General features: G+C 38.7%; 1 protein-coding gene and 2 long non-coding RNA genes across 3 annotated transcripts; all 3 read left to right on the top strand.

Annotated features, from left to right (window-relative positions):
* The first annotated feature begins 598 nt into the window (after positions 1-598).
* LOC119360417 lies at positions 599-2,281 on the top strand. The gene is made up of 2 exons (XM_037626065.1): positions 599-1,075; positions 1,222-2,281. Exons 1-2 carry the CDS (start codon positions 780-782, stop codon positions 2,279-2,281), a joined length of 1,356 nt encoding a protein of 451 aa, XP_037481962.1. The 5' UTR covers positions 599-779.
* A 103-nt stretch (positions 2,282-2,384) lies between these two features.
* LOC119367087 lies at positions 2,385-3,284 on the top strand. Its single transcript, XR_005176190.1, has 3 exons — positions 2,385-2,495; positions 2,818-3,014; positions 3,102-3,284. It is a non-coding gene; the product is annotated as an uncharacterized LOC119367087 (long non-coding RNA).
* Positions 3,285-3,406: 122 nt separating this feature from the next.
* LOC119367086 lies at positions 3,407-4,849 on the top strand. The gene is made up of 5 exons (XR_005176189.1): positions 3,407-3,490; positions 3,643-3,727; positions 3,815-3,986; positions 4,067-4,250; positions 4,350-4,849. It is a non-coding gene; the product is annotated as an uncharacterized LOC119367086 (long non-coding RNA).
* Positions 4,850-19,399: the final 14,550 nt, after the last annotated feature.

Raw genomic sequence — 19,399 nt, 5'->3', positions numbered from 1 at the left:
TGTGGGAAAACTTAAACTCTTACAAGAGTTGAAGGTATTTCGAGTCAATAAAAAAAGTGAAGGATTTGAAGCAAAGCAACTAGAGCATTTAAGCAAGCTCAGGGAGCTTGGCATCTACAACCTTGAGAAAATACACACAGAAGAAGAAGCAGCTCAAGCAAAACTTATAGAGAAAAACTACCTGAGGAGGTTAACATTGGACTGGGATAGTGAACGATCTAGTGTTGAGCCTGGTGTGGAAGCAGCGGTTCTTGAGAGCCTTCAGCCACATGGAGATCTTCAGGTGTTGTGCATTAGAGGGCACGGAGGTCCTTCTTGTCCAACATGGTTAGGTGATGAGTTCGCTGTTGAAGTTCTGCAATCTCTTTATCTGGATGGTGTTTCTTGGGAAGTTTTCCCTTCTTTAGGGAAGGCGTGGGATCTTCATGAAATAAGGTTGGAGAATATTGCCAGACCGAAGGAGTTTATTATAGAGGAATGCTTTTGCAGGCTAATAAAGCTTAAACTCATTGGCCTAGGAAGTTTTGAAAAATGGCTTTACCCAGCTGAACAAGAGTCTTCCCTGGGTGAACCAGATGCTTATGTTCCCTCTTTTGCAAGTTCTGGTTATTAGAGAGTGCCCGAAAATCTTGGGGTTGCCTTTCTCAAACCACATTGTTTCCCCAGATTGGTTCCCCAAGCTACAGGAGCTGGAGGTACATGACTGTCCCGAATTCTTACTAGTGATTCCCATCTCCTGGATCGAAAGTAAGCGTTCTGTCACTGTGAAATGTGTAAAGATGCTAAAGGAGTTTGCATACTCAAAATCATCCAATGGAGCACAATTGAAGATTATTGGAGAGGCTGATTTGCATCGCATAGACCAAGTATTCGTTTTTGATAAAGAAACAGGTCTAGAGACGCTGACACTGGACAAGTGCCCACCTCTGGAGTTGAAGCACCTTCTGATGCTAACCTCGCTGAAGACACTGATTGTAAGGCATTCAGTTGCTCTGGTTGGACCACTAGGAGGTCAGAGTGATGTGGAATGGCAGCTCCCTATTGAGTATATCGGGATCAATGAATCAAATGGTATATCCCTATTGAGTATATCGGGACCAATGAATCAAATGGCAGCTCCCTATTGAGTATATCGGGATCAATGAATCAAATGGTATATCCCTATTGAGTATATCGGGATCAATGAATCAAATGGCAGCTCCCTATTGAGTATATCGGGACCACTGGGAAGGAATTGACAGAGCTCCTCCCCCACCTCCCAAAGCTCTCCAAGTTGGAAATATGGAAGTGTGAAAACATAAAAAAGTTGGTAGTGGGCGTGGATGTGCAACAAACAACACAAGAAGCATCAGAGATGGGGGGAGGTGAAATAACAGCAGCAGCAGCAGAGGAAGAGGATGATGGGGTGCTGCTCTTCCCACCTCATCTCTTTGACTCACTACAGGAGTTGGTCATCTTTGAGTGCCCAGAGCTGGTCCTGGTCGACCCACCAACTCTTGTTCCTGGAGGAGGAGGGCTCCAAGCTTTGCGATCCCTCCACAGATTAACAATAGAGCGGTCCCCAAAGTTTCTATCCACCTTCTCCTTTTCCTGTCACATTTTCCCTTCCTCCCTGCAGTCTCTGGTGCTTTGTGATGTGAAAGGCTTGAGGACACTAGAGCCCCTCTCAAACCTCTCCTCTCTCACCACATTAGTATTGTTTGGTTGTGGAGAGGATCTGAAATGTCAGGGCTTGTGGTCACTCATTAGCATCGGTGGCCATCTCCAAGAATTAAAAGTCTCAGGCAGCCCTGGTTTCTTTGCTGATTGGGATCCCAATCCCAGACGGGCTTTGGAGAACGTTGAAGGAGGTGAAGAGCAGCAGACACAGCTTGTTTCGTCCACACTGCGTGAGCTCAGGACAGAGGACATAGCAGGACTTCTTGCTGCACCCGTCTGGAGATTCCTCTCTTCCTCCCTGACCAAGCTGCAACTTCATGGGGATTGGTGTGAAGGGATGGATCGGTTCATCAAGGAGCAAGAGGACGCCCTTCAACTCCTTTCCTCCCTCCAGGAACTAGAGTTTTGGAGTTTCAAGGACCTTCAACATCTCCCTGCAGGGCTGTGTAACCTTACCAGCCTCAAGATATTATCAGTTAACTTCTGTCCAGCCATCTCGTCATTGCCCAATGATGCCCTCCCGGATTCACTGGAAAAGCTAGATGTCTATAAATGCAGTGAGGTGCTAAAACAGTACTGCAGGGGGTTAGAGGGAACCATCCCAGAAATCAAAATATGGTGATGCAAGGTTACACAAACATACTTTCTTGTGTTTTTCCATTATGCCCTTTTCCTGCAATCGTGCTTAATAACACTGTGTTTGTTCCCATCCACCGTGCAGGACAATGCCTTGGAGTTCACTTGTACATTCTTCTAGCCTTGTAGAGCTCTTCCCTTCCCATACAAACACATGCATGACATAAGGGCTGTGGTCTTCCTTCCTGTACTTAAATCTGGTAGGTACATCTAAATCTGGGTTCCCTCTTGGTTCTAATTTCAGGCGGAGCCATTACATGCAAATTAGCTGCAGGAACCTTCATTAGATGTGTCCACACCAATATCAGTTATATACACTTCAACTACTTTTACTCCTGCCATATCAGATTTCCATTTTCTTATCAACGGTAGTGAAACTATTCAAGATTTGTTTCTCAACGCCCCTTTTCTTTCCACAATTCGATAAAATCGACATCATTATCAGCCAATGCCTTCTGCAGGTCCATCTTCTTTTCTTCCAACAAAACCTGTGATCACCATTTGTTTTTGTTATGTGTGCAGGTGTTTGTTTGATCTTACAGGCTTCTTCATATTTTGCATTTAAATTTGGGTTATTGTTATTCATCAAGACATGGCAGTCTACTCCCCTGTTTTGGGTGTCACGATCAAAATAGCAGTAGGACAGCAGTATGGAATAAATGAGACTTTGGGTCAAGCTACCAGGTGTTATGTTGCTGTCAGTACTGCAACATATTAAGGTGATTTTTTTTCTTTTCATATACTGCTATGTTGCTGTCAGTACCAGGTGTTCTTGCATTTCTAATTTCTGTTGGTTTGCTCTTCAGGTGTTCTTATGTTTGTTTGGTGGGCTTTCAAGCCACTTGTGTTTGCATTTTGTCCAAAACTCATGAAGACTGAAGGTGTGGCTGGAAAATCTTCAGTTTTAGGGATCAAAGGATCATCTGGCATAATTATGGAAAACAATGAATTGCCAGTGTTTTGCTGTTGATCATGTTTGCAGTTTTGCCATCCAGGTATACTTGCAGCTGATAGGTTTGCAGTTTTTCAATTCAGTCTACATTCTACTAATACCAGGTATTTTTGCATCTGTCATAACTGTTGTTGTTTAACGGAAATTTAATGGCGCGTAGGATCTTCAGAAGAATAGCCGGCATATAATATCAGTTCACATGTGGAGCCAATTCAGATCATAGGCGGTAGAAGCAGTCTGAAGGTAATCCATTGCAGGTCATGTACAATTTTGAAATGCTAAAATTCCATCAAGGCACTAAGGTGCATGACCACAACCTATTTATAATTAACACTAGTTTATTATGTTGTTCCATCTCGATATAACATTAATATGTAAATTACTTTTATTAACAGTAAATCAGGATGTTGATTAAATCTGGGAATTTACTTGGTGCCCCAACTGTTTACATGCGGAACTTGCCTAACCAGTGACGGAACTGTAAATGCCTTGCCCTCACATATTTCAGTCAGACATCATGTACTGTTGGTAGCTAATCTCAGTTATGATGTTTGCTCCGTTTTGTAGATCAATCTCCTCGAAAGTAAAAGATTGAGTTGGGGGAAAGGTGTGGTTGACTGAGGCAGTCTTCTTCAACTGCAATAGCCACACGCGAATTTTGCAGGTATGACTGCAATGGAGAAGGACCCAGAAATTAATGGGTGTGCCTACAACACTGCAGAACGCTCATTTATGCGAGGTAAATAGGCCCCAGTGAAGTGCAACTCTGCAAGGTAGCTACATGTTCTTATCAGATTAATTGACTTGAAAACATTTCAGAGTCGGCTCCCCAAGGAGGGTGACGAATTGACTTGCAACCAGTCCGCGGAAGATCTGAAGCCATGCTAAGGAAGAAGCAGCAACACTGCATAGGCTAGAAGAAACGTAGCCTGTCAGCCTTGTGATGTCACTCAGAACTTGCTGCGATGAGTACATCTCACATTCATATAGTGTGTTAATGATGGTTAGTACTTCGGTCATTCAGTATTTGTGTGGCACAAAATATTCTGAAACTTGGCTGGCAGAACCATGCCAATTACTTACACTTCTTCCTCCTTGTCAGGAATCAGACTGCATCATCTTCTGAAGAAATCGACATTTGTCATGTTGTTAACTGAAGAAATCGACACCCAGCGGTTAGCACCAAACCGACCGGGCTCATCGTCGACCATCCTGTCTTCATCGAACGGCAGCTTACCGCTTCGACCGGAGTTACTACGACACACCGCCACCCTTCATCGCCCATCCAATCGCTCTGAAGACTGGACGTGTCACTATCTGAATTTACCTTTTACGGTCTCCTTGTTCACCTGCTTTACTTTGGCGTTAAGTTAAGATTACCTTTCACTAGTTGTAATGTGTATGAAACCCCGGATCTATCTCAGAGCCCTGGATCTCATCTTCCTACTCCCTCCATTCCACAATGTAGTGCTTCCTCTATTCACGTGCTTCAACTTTGACCGTAAATTTAACTATCAAAACCGATTGCGGCGGGGGCAAAAGTTATATCAGTGACTTCGTATTCGAAAGAGGTTTTTAATTATGTAACTTTTTCTCCCGCCGCAGTCGGTCTCGTTCGCTAAATTTATGGTCAAAGTTCAACCTCGGGAAGCGTGGGCGCACTATATTTTGGAATGGAGGGAGTATTACTTGGGGTAAACCCTAGCCACCGTGTCCTGGCTGGTTTAATCACACATTATAATTTGCTGCGTATATTTTCTCTTGCGATCTTCCTCTGAATCCACATAATTGGTGCAATGTTTGAGTGATTTAGTTTGTGAACTACAGTAGTTGGGTCTTGTCAGTCCTTTGCTGCTGCTTGGCGTGGCAGATGTAACATGGAAAGGAGGGTACCTGCCTGCCTGTTGGTGAACTACCTACCTGCTCATCTCATCAGGCTTGCTTGTCTGAAGTCCTGGCCTTAAGTTTTATTCCAGAAATCTTATTCCATGTGTGCCTGCTTAGTGGAGCATGCACCATTGGTCATCACCGAAGGTAATGGAGTCCCAAGATGTCAGCATCACCAAATGTACTGCAGTTTGCACATTGAGCAGCTCAACATGCTCTTCAGATGAGCAGCTTCTTCTTGTCCATCAACTGCATGATCTTAATTGTGCTCCAGACTTGGTAGCAGCAGTATGTGTTGATCGCTTTTGGGAAGACGATCCAGTTTTGGGAAGACGATCGCTTTTGGGAAGACGATCCAGTTTTCAAGGCCTTGTGTGAATGGCTGCAGAAGCAGAACCATCACCCGATCCAGTTTTTCCGACAGGCCTTCATGCAGTTGTTAAATTTGTGATGCTGTACATGGTGAAGTGTCTCTTTTTCAAGTGTAAATTCATCCATAAAAAGGAGAAGATGATTGGTGTTCACCACGTCTTAGACGTTCTCTATGTATACTATCATAGTATCATCATCATTGTCATAATCTTATAAAACATTCTATCACATCCATGTTTTACATCTCGGGTTAGAGCGGCGCACATTTCCTTCTAGTTATACTGTACTGTCACTCTGTTTGTCAGATCTAACTTGCTAGGATAAGAGGGTCAGGAGTTATGTCACTAAATCCTTTGTCAATTGCTCAACATGAGCAACGCGTGTTGCGAACGTGTAGTACTGCTCACTGTCGAAAGAAAGAAAGAAAGAACATGTGTAGTGATGCTTACAAAATTCAGGGGGAGATTCATTTCATTTTACAAGGTTTAATAAATACTGCTTGTGTATAATTGTCCTGCTTGATCATCAAGTCCGGTTCAGACAGTCCATCGCGAGCAGTCAAGTTCAGTGTTGATGCTGCGGACTCTCAAAGCGGCGAGACACCATGAGTGCCAAGGGACCGACAGAAGAAGCTCTCTGTCACTGTGCAGATGTGTCCTGCATCTGAATTTGGTGGTTCAGGTCAGGTATCTGTCTCTGAAGAGCGACTCGGCCACTGTACATTTGCCAAGGGACAGACAGAAGAAGCTCTGTCTCTGAACACGACGTTATCTTTGATGAGAGCGATTCGACGAATGTACGTACGTGACCAACAAGATTTGCGTAGGGAGGCAGTTTATTCAAGTGAAGAAGACATGGAGAACATAGCAAAATCCCAACTTCAGGGGACGCGCTTCTGCACCCCGAGATTCTATGCTCCCTGAATGAATAGTAAATTTGAAAATAAATAGTAAAAAAAAATCTGAATTTGACACTAAAGATGGTAAAATTTTCTAGCAGCCTGCAAATTTTCACGTCGACATGACTTCAAGACAGCTCCTTCCAAATTTTTTTTTAAAAAATGAATCTTAGAAAATCAAATTTAGTCTTTTTTGGACGAGAGCTCTTCCCCATGACACCACGGATTTTTGCAAGCTCCTAAGAAATGTCATCATCTTTAGTGCCAAAAAAATTCAGATTTTTTTTTTGAATTTTTTCCTAGTTTTTCGAATTTACTGTTTACTTGGGAGCAGATGAGCTCAGGCTCAGCTTTGAGTTTGGCAACTCAGGATGCTACCTGCCAGAACCCCCACTACCATTTCTTGATATAGCAGCGTCCAGTCTGTGTGCAAGTTGACAGCAATGAACATGTCATCTTAATTGAATGAACGCTACTTTCCCCTTCATTTTTCCTTTTTGTTACTATACACATCTCTTTCCTTGCAGCGGCGTTACAAATTCAAACCCACATCTCTTCCATGCCCGTACCAAAAAAATAAGTGCACCCCAACCACACCCTTGGATTTTCCTTTCATTCTTACTCTACGTTGTTTGCGAAATCCGATTCTTTTGGGGTCGGCTCCCCTTTCACCGTTTTACAGAAGCTTCTGGCCGGGTTTCTTTTCTATGTTCTTTCTGGTTTACCAGTTTTCTTTTCTCATTGTCTCTATGTTCCAGTTTTTTTTATTTTCTCCATCTTTATTTTCTTTTTTAAAACTCATGAGCATTTTAAAGTCTGTGAACATTTTTACTTGTTTAGTAATATTTAAAATTCATGTTCATTTTTGAAAACCGCAACAAAATTAAAATCGCAAATAATTTCCAAATACACAGATATTTTTTGAAATTTTTGAACATTACTAAAATTCACAACATTTTTAACATTGGTGAACATCTATTAAAATTTTGCGAATATATTATGTATTAGTGACATTTTTAAAAACTGATAAAAACAAAGATTTTTTTTGAGCCAGCAACTAATGGTTTTTGAAGCTATGCAATGAAAAAAAAGCGCAGTGACAAGCTAGCTAATATGTCTAGGAATTTTAGAATTATCAAGAGTTTCAAAAATGATCTAGAAATTTTAAAACTTCATTAATTTCAAAAATATTCATGAATTTCCAAAAAAATATTGTCGAATTGAAAAAAATGTACGTGTACTTGAAAACTATTCATGAATTTCAAAATTTAATAGATGGGCCTGGGCAGAACACAGTACACGTACATTTACTTGAAAACTAGCCACCCGTCTGGGCATAACACGCCACTCCAAGACCACTCTCGAATCGGCGACGCGTCGAGCACGAAGATTCTATGGAAGTTGAGGCATCATTGTGATGTGTCATGTTAGAAGATTTACGAGTTTTGCCAGGCGGCCATTCCATCTATGCTACCCACACACTTTCTATCGTCGGCGGATGATGCACCGGGCGGCATGGCGAGGACCATGTCGTCGCAGCCACGGGGTGCCCGTTAAAAGGACGCTTACTTTGCGAACGAAGTTCAGAATCAATAAGGGTTCTTCGAATGAAGGGTAGGTCCGAGGTTGACACGCGGCCGAAATTGACGACGGAGTGGTACACAGGTGCCGTCACATGGCATGGCATGAGGAGCCGCCGGAGATAACGATCTCCTTTTAATAATTTCTCTTATCGTCCTATCGTTTCGCAAGACCTAATCTTGCTGTTTTCTTTTGAGGGAGGTCCTATATGACGCTCTTTGCGTCAAGTTCCTGGTGTTTTGCACAGAGCCTCCACTTGGCGGGCTTGTTGGGCCGTTTTCTGTTTCTACTGCTGTTCGCTTCCCTACTGTCTAAAAAAGAAATACCACGGTTGCAGGGATTCGAACCCAGGACCTAACATTACTAGAAGAACACCCGTGCGTTGCAACGGGGTCACATTAACTTTAAAAGTTCAATATTACGACATTGGCGACCTTTTTTACCATCAAATCCTCACACACACAGACACACACTCTCCCTCCCTCTTCCTCACTCTCTATCCCCCTCTCCCTCTCTCTCTAACACACACACATATCCATCTTATTGGGTACGGGACCATAATCCATCTATTTCACACATACACGCTAGTGCATAACAATATGGATTATGTGTATTATATTTTCCATCAGAACTGAGGGAATTAATTTCATGTAAATCGACCAACCACAGCTTCAAGAATACGCGGACGAGGTGGCTCGGGTCGGCATCGGCGCCATCCAGCGCGGGCCACGGGCCCGCTTCCAAGTGCACGTGCAATACACGTCTTCACAAATATTATAACCAGATGTGAGAAATCACATGCATAGAAAAGACATTCTGATAGCAATTCAAATACCATACTCAATTGAATACCTAACCTGGACAATACTCTTATTTCTATGCGCCAGAAAAAATGGAATAGCAAAGCTAAGTATGCCTACATACGCTTAGATTATATATAAGAATCCTGGGTGAACAATTGCAACAAAGCACTAAGCAGCGATAAATTTAAATAAAAAATCCATTAACTATGCAGGCAGCAGGCTTGTTACAACATAGAGAGATAGGAAAATGTCACCTCCAGTAATGTAGCGCAAAGGAGTGGAACGAAGCATGAATGAGCGGTTGTCTGTTCTTCTCCATGTACATGTATCAGCAGTAGAGGCCAAGTATATAAGTACTTGACTGAACTCCACTCTTCGTGTACGGAGAGCCATGTCACCTTCTAGCCGCTGCAGCATGGGAGGACGGCTGGTTCACGTAACCCTCCAGCTGGGGGATCCATGGTGGCTGACCGTCGAGCTCGAGGCAGAGAAGTTGAGGGCAGCAGTGGCGAGATCCATGCCGGCCAACCGGGCGAAGAGGAGGTCGTCGGGGAGGGACACATCGGCAAGATCCGGTCACCACGCGACCTGAAGAGTAACAGTGATCTCCACAAGCTGTAGGCCGACGGCGTGCTCCATCCCCTGCGATGGGGTGACCATGGCGGTGGTCACAGCTCCCCATGCTCGCCTCGATCTCGGCGACACACCCTAAGTGTAGGAGGCAGCAACGACCTCAACGAAATCATGGCCTCCATCCCGGAACGCATGAAGGACCTCGGCCCCGTCACTACTCCTCCCGCCGTAGCCGCACGCGGCAGCGGACCGTGGGTAGGAGGGCAGGCGGCGTCGCCTCGGCTGACGACAGGGAGCAGCATTGATTTCGGGTAGGTGGCATCGCGAGGACGGCCGCGGCCGCGGGGAAGCACCTCGATCATGCTGCCAGGCCAATCCTTCTCCTCCGATCCCCTATCCCCGAAGATTGCGCCGCCGCCCCGGTCGTGTTGTTTCCATATATTATGCCATTTTTTCCTGTACCTAAACAAACGCGGGCGAGCGGATGGCAGAGTTTTGGTCCGCCCTCTAAAATTGCTAAACACACTTTTGGTGAGGATTATTGTTAATAAATGAATTCAATCATGTCGCTCTAAATAAATGGATTCAGTCATGTGACTCTAATTACTTCGGATTGTTATGTGCACACTAAGCGGGGTGCAGTTAGGAAAGAAAATGTTTTCTAATTAAAGTGATTGAGTGATTTAAGGTAAGGTTAATTAATTTAGATTTGATTTTTAGTGATTGTTAGTAAAGTATGATGCGTCTTTAAAATCTTTTATTTGTTTCCTTATAATCTATTATTTGTTTCCTAAAGAAATTTGCAATAATGGAAGGTATCGATTGATTTGGATAAGTTAGTAAATTTAGATCAGTGGTTGCTTGCACGTTTGGAAAGTGCTGATTTGCAAGGAAAGAGCTGAGGGGTAAATAAACCGGTGAATAAGAAACCAGCATCGAAAAAAATGTACGACGGTTAACCTACGAAAAAAAACCGGACGAAAGTGGTGGGACGAAAAAAACCCTGAAAGCGAGACTACCAACTGCTTCATTAGGAGTAGAGATACGAAAAGTGGTACTACCAATTGACTATCAGTAAAATTGATTCTTCAGCAGCGCCAAGCTTAAAGAACCAAACACGCAGCGCAGTCCAAAATATATATCTTGAATTTCAAAAGCATTTTTATTAAAAAACCAAAGGGATCTGTGACACACAAGCAAATTGCTGATTTGCAAAAAAAAAACGAAATGTTTGCAAAAATCAGGAACATTTTTTTGAAATGGGAACTTTTAAAACTCCAAGGCAGAAATTGAAAACGCGAACATATTTGAAAAATGTGAAAACAAGTTCATTTTCTGAAAATTTTAAACTGAACAATTTTAAAATATGCTGAAAAAATGAAAACATGCACATTTTTGAAAATTGCGAACAATTTTTGGAAACGAGAACATTTTTGAACTGCCCAATTTTTTTTTTGAAATTTGTGAACAAAAAGTTGAAACTGAACAATTTCAAAACTCCTAAAAAAAAGAAAACATGCGCATTTTTCAAATTTGTGAACAAATTTTGAAAGCGGGAACATGTTTTGAACGGCCCAAACATTTTTTCAAACTTGTGAACAAAAATTTGATACTGATCGATTTCGAAACACCTGAAAAAATTAAAACGTGCACATTTTTTAAAATTGCGAACAATTTTTTGAAAACGGGAACATGTTTTGAACCGCCCGAACATTTTTGAAATTTGTGAACAAAAATTTGAAACTGAACAATTTCGAAACTCAAAATTGAGAGTGTGCACATTTTTCTGAACTTTTTTTTGAACAATTTTCAAAAATGGGAACATTTTTTGAGATTCCTGGGAAATTTTTGAACAAATTTTGAAAGCGGAAACATATCTCTTAAACCGAACATTTTTTAGTATGTGAACAAAATTTGAAAAGACGAACACTTTTTTTAAATTCTAAAAATTTATAAAATTTCTGAACAAAAATTCGAAAACAGGAACATTTTTTTTGCCTAGGCGAACAAAAAAATTAAAACTGCAGAACATGATTTTGAAAAACATGAAACTTTTATGAAGTTGCGAACAAATTATGAAATTCTGAACAAAGTTTTAAACCAAGAAGATTTTTTGAATTTTTGAACAAATATTTAAAATGGGACATTTCATGAAATTATGAACTTTTTTGAAACAAAGCGAACAAATTTTGCAAGTTATGAACAAAATTTGAAAACACGAACATTTTTTGTAAAAATGAAAAAAATTTGTAAAATGCGAACATTTTTGAAAAAAAAAAGAAATCTGAGAAAGAAAATGAAAATGAAAAGAAAAGAAAATCCGAGAAAAAAGAAACAAGTAAAGAAAATAAACAGTAAAGGAAACAGGGAGAGAAAAGGAAAAAATAAATAGAAAAGAAAGAAATCCGGTTCAGGAACCTTCTAGAAAGTTCCAAAACCATAAAACGCGCAGACGGGCCGGCCCAAAACCGAACGATCGCCTGATCGCCTGTGCGAAGCAGCTTCTGTTTGCCGCAGAGAGCGGCGAATAGGGAATTCCTTCTTTTGAATCACATCCAGTCCCACGGAAAACCCACGGAGGCCTATAAATGGGCCGGCCCAAATAGCTCCATATTTTTTAATCCGAAAAATTACTTTATTTAAAAAAATCTGTTCTGAAATACATATACATATATTAATAAAATTCATACATTTGATATTTGTTCTCACTTGTTTGCAAAGTAGTCCATGTGTTTTAAAAGAGTTTATGTATTTTGAAAAGTGTATGTGTATTTCAATAAATGCTAATGTGTTTAAAAAGTTAAATGTTTTTTAAAAATATTTATGGTTTTGAAAAAAAATCTTTTTTTCAAAAAGTCATGTATGGCTCAATCTATGCTCATGACAATAAAAAATGTTTGCATGCCTTAAAACAAAGAGAGAGAAAAGACCGATAAAACAGAAAAATAGAAAGCATGTGTTTTTTTATAAATGGCCGGTCCATGGACGTCAAGGGGGTGCAGATTGTAGTGTTTATTACATATATAAGAACACAATGTAAAGACTATTATGGGGGGGAGGGGACAGGGGGTTCTTGCCCCCCTCCCTACCTCGTGCTTCACCATGTGTTTATTTATTCAGTATTTGTTTATGGTTGATTACATGCATCTTATAATCACATGGTATGGGGCATGGGTTGGTACTTCAATACTTGTCTGCCAGTGACTCTTTTTCCAATTCACGTGCTCAATCGGCATTTACATCCACAGAGCACAGCTTGTTGAACAATTAGGTAAATTCCAAGTATTGGTGGACTATGATATTTTCTCTTCTCTTGTGCTTTAGTGCTTTTTATTCCCTCTTGTATCCCCTCTTGACGAAGGTTAGTAGCACCCTTCTCTTTCTCCCACCTCGTTTTGGTTTTCCATGTTAATGTCTTCCGCCCTAGCTACCCCAACTGACGAGCTCATTGCAAATCCACGAACGTCATCCGTTTCCTCACGGGAGAAGGGGACGCCAGGGAGAAGAAGGGAGACCTGGTCTATCTGCAGGTATGTATTCCATGGATTTAATATGCTCATGTTTCTTTCTTGGGTGTTTCATGCTCCTGTTGCTTTAATTTCTTGGATCTCTTGCCTAACTGGCTTTTCCTAAGAAACTCTGCCTTTCATGGCTAGCTCTGGGCATTTCTAACCGATCCCTTAAAAAATAGAGGGTTAAACCTTAGTGGAGTAATATTTACTACAGTAAGTTTTGGCCGGACCTAGCCGATCCATTGTATATAACATAGTAAATTTAAATTTGGCTCATACATTTTGTCAAACACTTGCTATGCACATCCGAGGAGAGTATATTTTAAATTGTTCACGTGTTTCAAAAAAAATGTTTGTGGTTTTTTTAATAGTGAAAGTTTGCCAAAAAGAAGAAGTTTTCTGAACATGAATGAATTAGTGGCGCTATTACCATTGAAGAAGAAAGAAAATAAGAAAACTAAAACTAAATCAAAATAATGAAATATGAAAGAATGAATAAGTGACAATGCTACTGCCTTTCAAGAAGAAAGAAAGTGAAATAAACAAAAAAAATGAAGAATGAATTAGTGAAATTTTTATTACCCTTTATAAATGAAAGATAATCTAAAACAACAAATGTAAAAATTTGCACACAATTTACGCAAAAATTGCGCCTTTTATAATATGCACGAATAAGCATATAATTGTGGAATTTACACAAAATAGAAGTTTGCAAAGAAGGGACGAATTAGTGGAATTGGTATTACCTTAAAAAAGAAATAAAATGCAATGTAAATGTCAATAATGAAATATTAGAAAAATTAATGAAACCGTTTAAGAAGAAGGAAAATAAAAAAATGAAATAATAAAGTTTTCTAGGGAAGAATGAAACCCTTTAAGAAGAAAGAAAATAAAAAACAAAAACAAAAACAAAATAATGAAGTTTTCTATGGAATAATGAAACCCTTTAAGAAAAAAACTGAAACTAAAACTAAAACTAAATAATGAACTTTTCTGTGTAAGAATGAAACCCTTTAAGAAGAAAGAACATATAAACAATAAATAAAAGCAAAATAATGAAGTTTTCTAGGGGAAAATGAAACCCTTTAAGAAGAAAGAAAATATAAACAATAACTTGCACACAAGTATGCCCTGAAATTGCACTTTGTAATATGCAATAAATAAGCATATACAGTGCATTTTTTGCTCTCTATTATAATTTACATACATGGGGTATCATACTTCCGTGTATACTTAGTTACAAACACAAAAATCAAAATAAAATTTTCTAAGAAAAAATCAAGTATAGTGGCATTGGTACCACCCTTTAAGAAGAAAGAAGGTAAAACTAATAATGATACAATTTGAACATAAATTGCACTTTTTTAGTTATGTAAGAATAAACATATAATAGTAAATTTTACATAAAAATAAAGATTTTAAACATGGAATGAATTAGTGGCAGTGGTATCGTCCTTCAAAACAGGAAACGAATTAAAGCTACATAATAAAACAAACAAAAGTTTCTAAGAAAGAGGAAACTAGTGACATTGGTATTACTCTTAAGAAGAAAGAAAATACAATAAAACTTGCACACAACTTTGCAGTGAAATTGCACCTTTTATAATATGCAGTGAATACACAATTAATAATGCAACATTTTGCAGTCTAGTATAATATACACAAATATTGTATAGTAATTTCATGCATACATACACATAATAATAGAAAACTGTATTTAATTAGCAAAAAAAATAGCATTCTTATTACCTTAAAGAATAAAGAAAATTAAAAAAACAAAATTTCCACACAATTAGCACAAAAAATGCACTTTTTATAATATATAGAATAAATATATAAGAGTGACGTTTCCGTACTCTAATGTAATTTGTACATGTATACATTTAAACACACTCAACATCCGGAAATACACGTAAAGAAAAAAACAAAACTCAACAGAAAAATAGAAAAATAAAAGCAAACTCATGAAAAAAAGCATGCACACATGAAAATCCAGCCCAAGAAGGAAACTGACTGACCCAACATAGGGGTCAGTCTAATCCAAACAGCCCAGTACAACAGCAAAACAGGACAGAAAAAGGAAAAAAGTACACAAATCTTAAAGCACAATAAACAACCAGAAAATTGATTGACAACAAACATAAAAGCCAGCTGACTGAAATCTAGCTAAAGTGACATTCACCAAGCCTGAGTTTGGATTTTACCCTGATGTACGATGCAAATAGCCGGAGGAGATAGCAGCAACCTGTGTGCAAGTTGATTGCAACGAGCATGCCATGCCAAGCCCATGTTAATTGAATGAACGCTATTTCCACTTCAGTTTTCCTTTTGCAACTATTCACGTCTCTTTCTTTGCAGGGGCGTCACAAATTCAAGCCCACATCTCACCCATGCCCGTAAAAAAAAAACCAACCACATCCCTTGGATTTTCATTTCATTCTTTTTTTAGCGCAAGCAGACAGGAATAGAGGCTCCTAATGACATATATTTAAAACAGCCAACAGTTTTACAGAGTAGTTACATGCTGGGGATCACCCTCCTAAGTAATTACATCCTGCAGCCTGCACACAGGCAGTATAGTTACAACTATAGGAGGGATGAAAAGGGGGATTTTCATTTTATTTCATTCTTCCTCTATGTTGTTTGTGAAATCTTTATTCTTTTCCTTTTTTTTGCGGACGGCGCCCTTTTCACCTCTTTTTGGAAGCTTCTAGAAGCTCTTCGCCATTTTTTATCTCCTTTTCTGTGTTTCTTTCTGGTTTCCTTTTCGGATTTTTCAATGTTCATTTTATTTCATCATGCCCGTAAAAAAAAAAACCAACCACATCCCTTGGATTTTCATTTCATTCTTTTTTTAGCGCAAGCAGACAGGAATAGAGGCTCCTAATGACATATATTTAAAACAGCCAACAGTTTTACAGAGTAGTTACATGCTGGGGATCACCCTCCTAAGTAATTACATCCTGCAGCCTGCACACAGGCAGTATAGTTACAACTATAGGAGGGATGAAAAGGGGGATTTTCATTTTATTCCATTCTTCCTCTATGTTGTTTGTGAAATCTTTATTCTTTTCCTTTTTTTTGCGGACGGCGCCCTTTTCACCTCTTTTTGGAAGCTTCTAGAAGCTCTTCGCCATTTTTTATCTCCTTTTCTGTGTTTCTTTCTGGTTTCCTTTTCGGATTTTTCAATGTTCATTTTATTTCATTTTTCCTCTCCTCTTTTGTCTTCTATTTAATTAATGATCATTTTAAAATTTCTGCACATTTTAAAATTCTTCAACAATTCTCAAATTCATATTTTCTTCAAATCCATGAATATTTCTAAAATACACAGACACTTTTTCAAAATAGTTAACATTCTTTTATAATTCATGAACATTTATAAAATTATGAATATTAAACCATGAGCTATTTTTTAAATTCATGACCATCTTTTAAATTGTGAATATTCACACAGGCATGTTAGTCACAACTATAGAGGGGATGAAAAGGGGGATTTTCAGTTCATCTCATTCTTCCTCTATGCTGTTGGTGAAACCTTTATTCTTTTTTTTTGCGGATGGCGCCCTTTTCACCTCTTTTTGGATTCTAGAAGTTTTTCGCTATTTTTTATTTTTTATTTTTTGTGTTTCTTTCAGGTTTCTTTTTCGGATTTTTCAATGTTCATTTTATTTCATTTTTCCTCTCCTTTTGCATCTTATTTTTAAAAAAATAATGAGCATTTTAAAATTTTGGCACATTTTAAAATTGTTCAATTATTTAAAACTCATAAATGTTTTTACAAATCCATGAATATTGTCAAAATTCACAGACATTCTTCCAAAAAAGTAAACATTTGTATAATTAATGAATAATTTTAAAATTGGGAATTTTAACCCCTGAACATTTTTTAAAATTCACGACCATCTTTAAAATTTGTCAATGGATTCTGATTTTTTGAAAAAATTCAAATCTACCCAAAACCAGAGAGGTTTTTATTAGCAACCGGTCGCTGTCTTTTTTTAAGTTAGCGCCTTGAGAAAATGTGCAGCTATGCATGCTAGCTAGCGACATAAGAGGAGCATAAGAATTAGCGCTACTGGACTGTGGCCCATCAAGCTAGTGATATAGAGCGTTAAAGGCGCTAAATAGGCAGTCCTAAGTGGAAGCGGTCAATCTTAGCTCGAGCTCATGCGAGCTCGGATGAACAGTAAAATAAAAACTTGAAAAAAAAAGGCAAAAAGTTCAGAAGTTCTTTTGTTGTAAACACTGACAATTGTTTTCTTAATTGCAAAATTTCATCATGGAATAACCTTTGTGGAAGACGTGGAAAATAATGCTCCAAAAATGTTATTTTCAAAAGTATTTTGGAGCATCTATTTTTTTTGCCATGTATTCCATGAAAGTCATTCCATGTTAAAATTCAAGCAATCAAAACATTTGTCAACATTTGCTACAAAAAAATCAGAATATTTTGATTTTTTATCTTACTGTTCAACCAAGCTCGAGAGTTCCCTATTTGAAGGTAATTGTGTCAAATTGTTCAGCAAATACACATAGGCGGCCTCATGTGCCAGGTCCCAATAAGAGGAGAGCATGAGCAATTTTCTTTCGGATTGATTCTTTTCCATAGGTTTCATAGCAGTTTGTCTGGTTGGGTGTTTTTCTTCTGTTTGTTTCACAGGTTTTTCTTTTATACTTTTTGTCTTTTACCTTTTTCTTTTTTTTTGCAGTTTCAAATATTTTAAAAATGTTTAATTTTTTCTCGGAAATGTTCATGTTTTTTAAAAAATCAGGATTTTAAAAAGATTCATTAATGTTATAAATTTGTTCTTGCATAATTTTTTAAATGTACGCACATATTTTAAAAATACTCAAGCATTAGGCATATAAATTTGGCAGACACTTTTTCTAAATATTCTTCATGCAAGTAAATAGGTGTTCATATTTATTAAAACACGGTTTTATGTTAAATACAGACTGACCGGCGGTTGCCAGTGAAGGGTCCGCCCCAGTTGTCGCTACTTGAATTACTACTTTCTACGGTTTCCTTGTTCTCCTGCTTTACTTTAGCGTTAATTAAAGTTACCTTTCCTTCTTTGTAATGGGTTTAAAACCCCGGATCTACTATGTGAGAGGGATCCGGCTTGCCTGCTCCCTTTCTCATGTTCCCATCCGTGCTCCCACTTCATCCTACGGCTGTCCTTTTTTCTTTTTCCTTTCTAATCTAATCATCCCCCCCTGATTTTAAGGGGGTGGGGCCGAACCTTATTTTGTTCCAATCAAATCAAGCCACGTACGCGGGAGCACGGATGGGAGCACGCGCAGGGAGCAGGCAAGTCTTGTCCATGTGAGAGCCCTGAAGCTCATCTTCCTGTACGTGGGGCCATGGCCTGGCTCGCGTAAACGCGTATCCTTAATTTATAACTAACTATACTTTGTGGTGTTTCAAACGCAGAGTTTGAAATTTACCTGATGATGAATACGAGTTGCAGTAAACCAGGCTTGGCTGACGATATATATTGTTTTTTTTGCGGGCCTGACAGTCGATATATATTGTTGCTACCGAAAATCTCCAAGGACCAGCTCAGTGAGCACATATGGTGTGATGTATGGCAAGGGACCGACAGAAGAAGCTCTGTCTGTGCGCCTCTCTGGAGATCCACAAGCTTTACGAGCGCACGAGATGGCAAAATCTACACAGCTCAAACAAATAATGGTGTGGATGCTACCTGCTATGGAGTACCATTTGTTTGATACAGCGGCCCGTGTGCACTTTTAGCGTATTAGAAAAGGAAGGTATTGATGTACTTACGAAAAGTGGTTTGATGAGGATGGTTTACCTCTTTTTGAATGCCGTGAACAATATTTGTTGAATTTGTGATTTTTTTTGGAATTTCAAACACATTTTTTTGAATGCCGCGGACAATATTTAAAATCGGGACTGTTTCGGAATATCATGAACAATATTTCAATTTGGTGAACTATTTTTGAATACGTTTGAGTTTTGCTGAAATATATTTTTGAATTTCGAATATCATTTTTGAATTTGATGATTTTTGTTTGAATTTGAAGAACAATATTCAATTTTGGTGAGCAATATTTGATTATCGCTAACAGTTAAGTCTTCCTTTACCCAACTCCTTCGTTTAATTTCTTCAAATTTTTCATATTTTTTCTTGTTAAGGATGATTTACTGGCGCTACGCTATATGAGACCGCAACTTATAAGTTATAACAACAGCCAAACTCAATATCCATAGTAAAATCATTCTTACAAAAAATGTTAGTTGTGTCCTTCTATTGAAACTATTTTGTTCTTACTTATTTCCCCCAACCTTGTTCATAATAACAATAATGTTTCTTCTATATTGGCTTCTACAGGGTTACCCGTTGTTCAATGACTCCTTCTACTGCAAGCGTTTGACAAGAAGTCCCAAGGTACTGATTGTTTCATGTAACATCACAATGGTCACTGTTGTTTCCATGATTTTTTTGAATCATTTTATTACCTAAGCAATTAATTTCCTTATTTCTTTTGTAAAAAA

This window comes from Triticum dicoccoides, chromosome 2B, assembly GCF_002162155.2.
Source record: "Triticum dicoccoides isolate Atlit2015 ecotype Zavitan chromosome 2B, WEW_v2.0, whole genome shotgun sequence".
NCBI lineage: Eukaryota > Viridiplantae > Streptophyta > Magnoliopsida > Poales > Poaceae > Triticum > Triticum dicoccoides.
The sequence above is the reverse complement of the archived record's forward strand: the minus strand, read 5'-3'. Positions and strand labels throughout refer to the sequence as shown.

Coding starts and splice junctions, on each gene's coding strand:
- LOC119360417 (XM_037626065.1), top strand. CDS start 780: ATGCTAAAGGAGTTTGCATACTCAAAATCATCCAATGGAGCACAATTG. Junction 1,076..1,221: donor ATCAATGAATCAAATGGTAT/ATCCCTATTGAG, acceptor GTATATCGGGAC/CACTGGGAAGGAATTGACAG.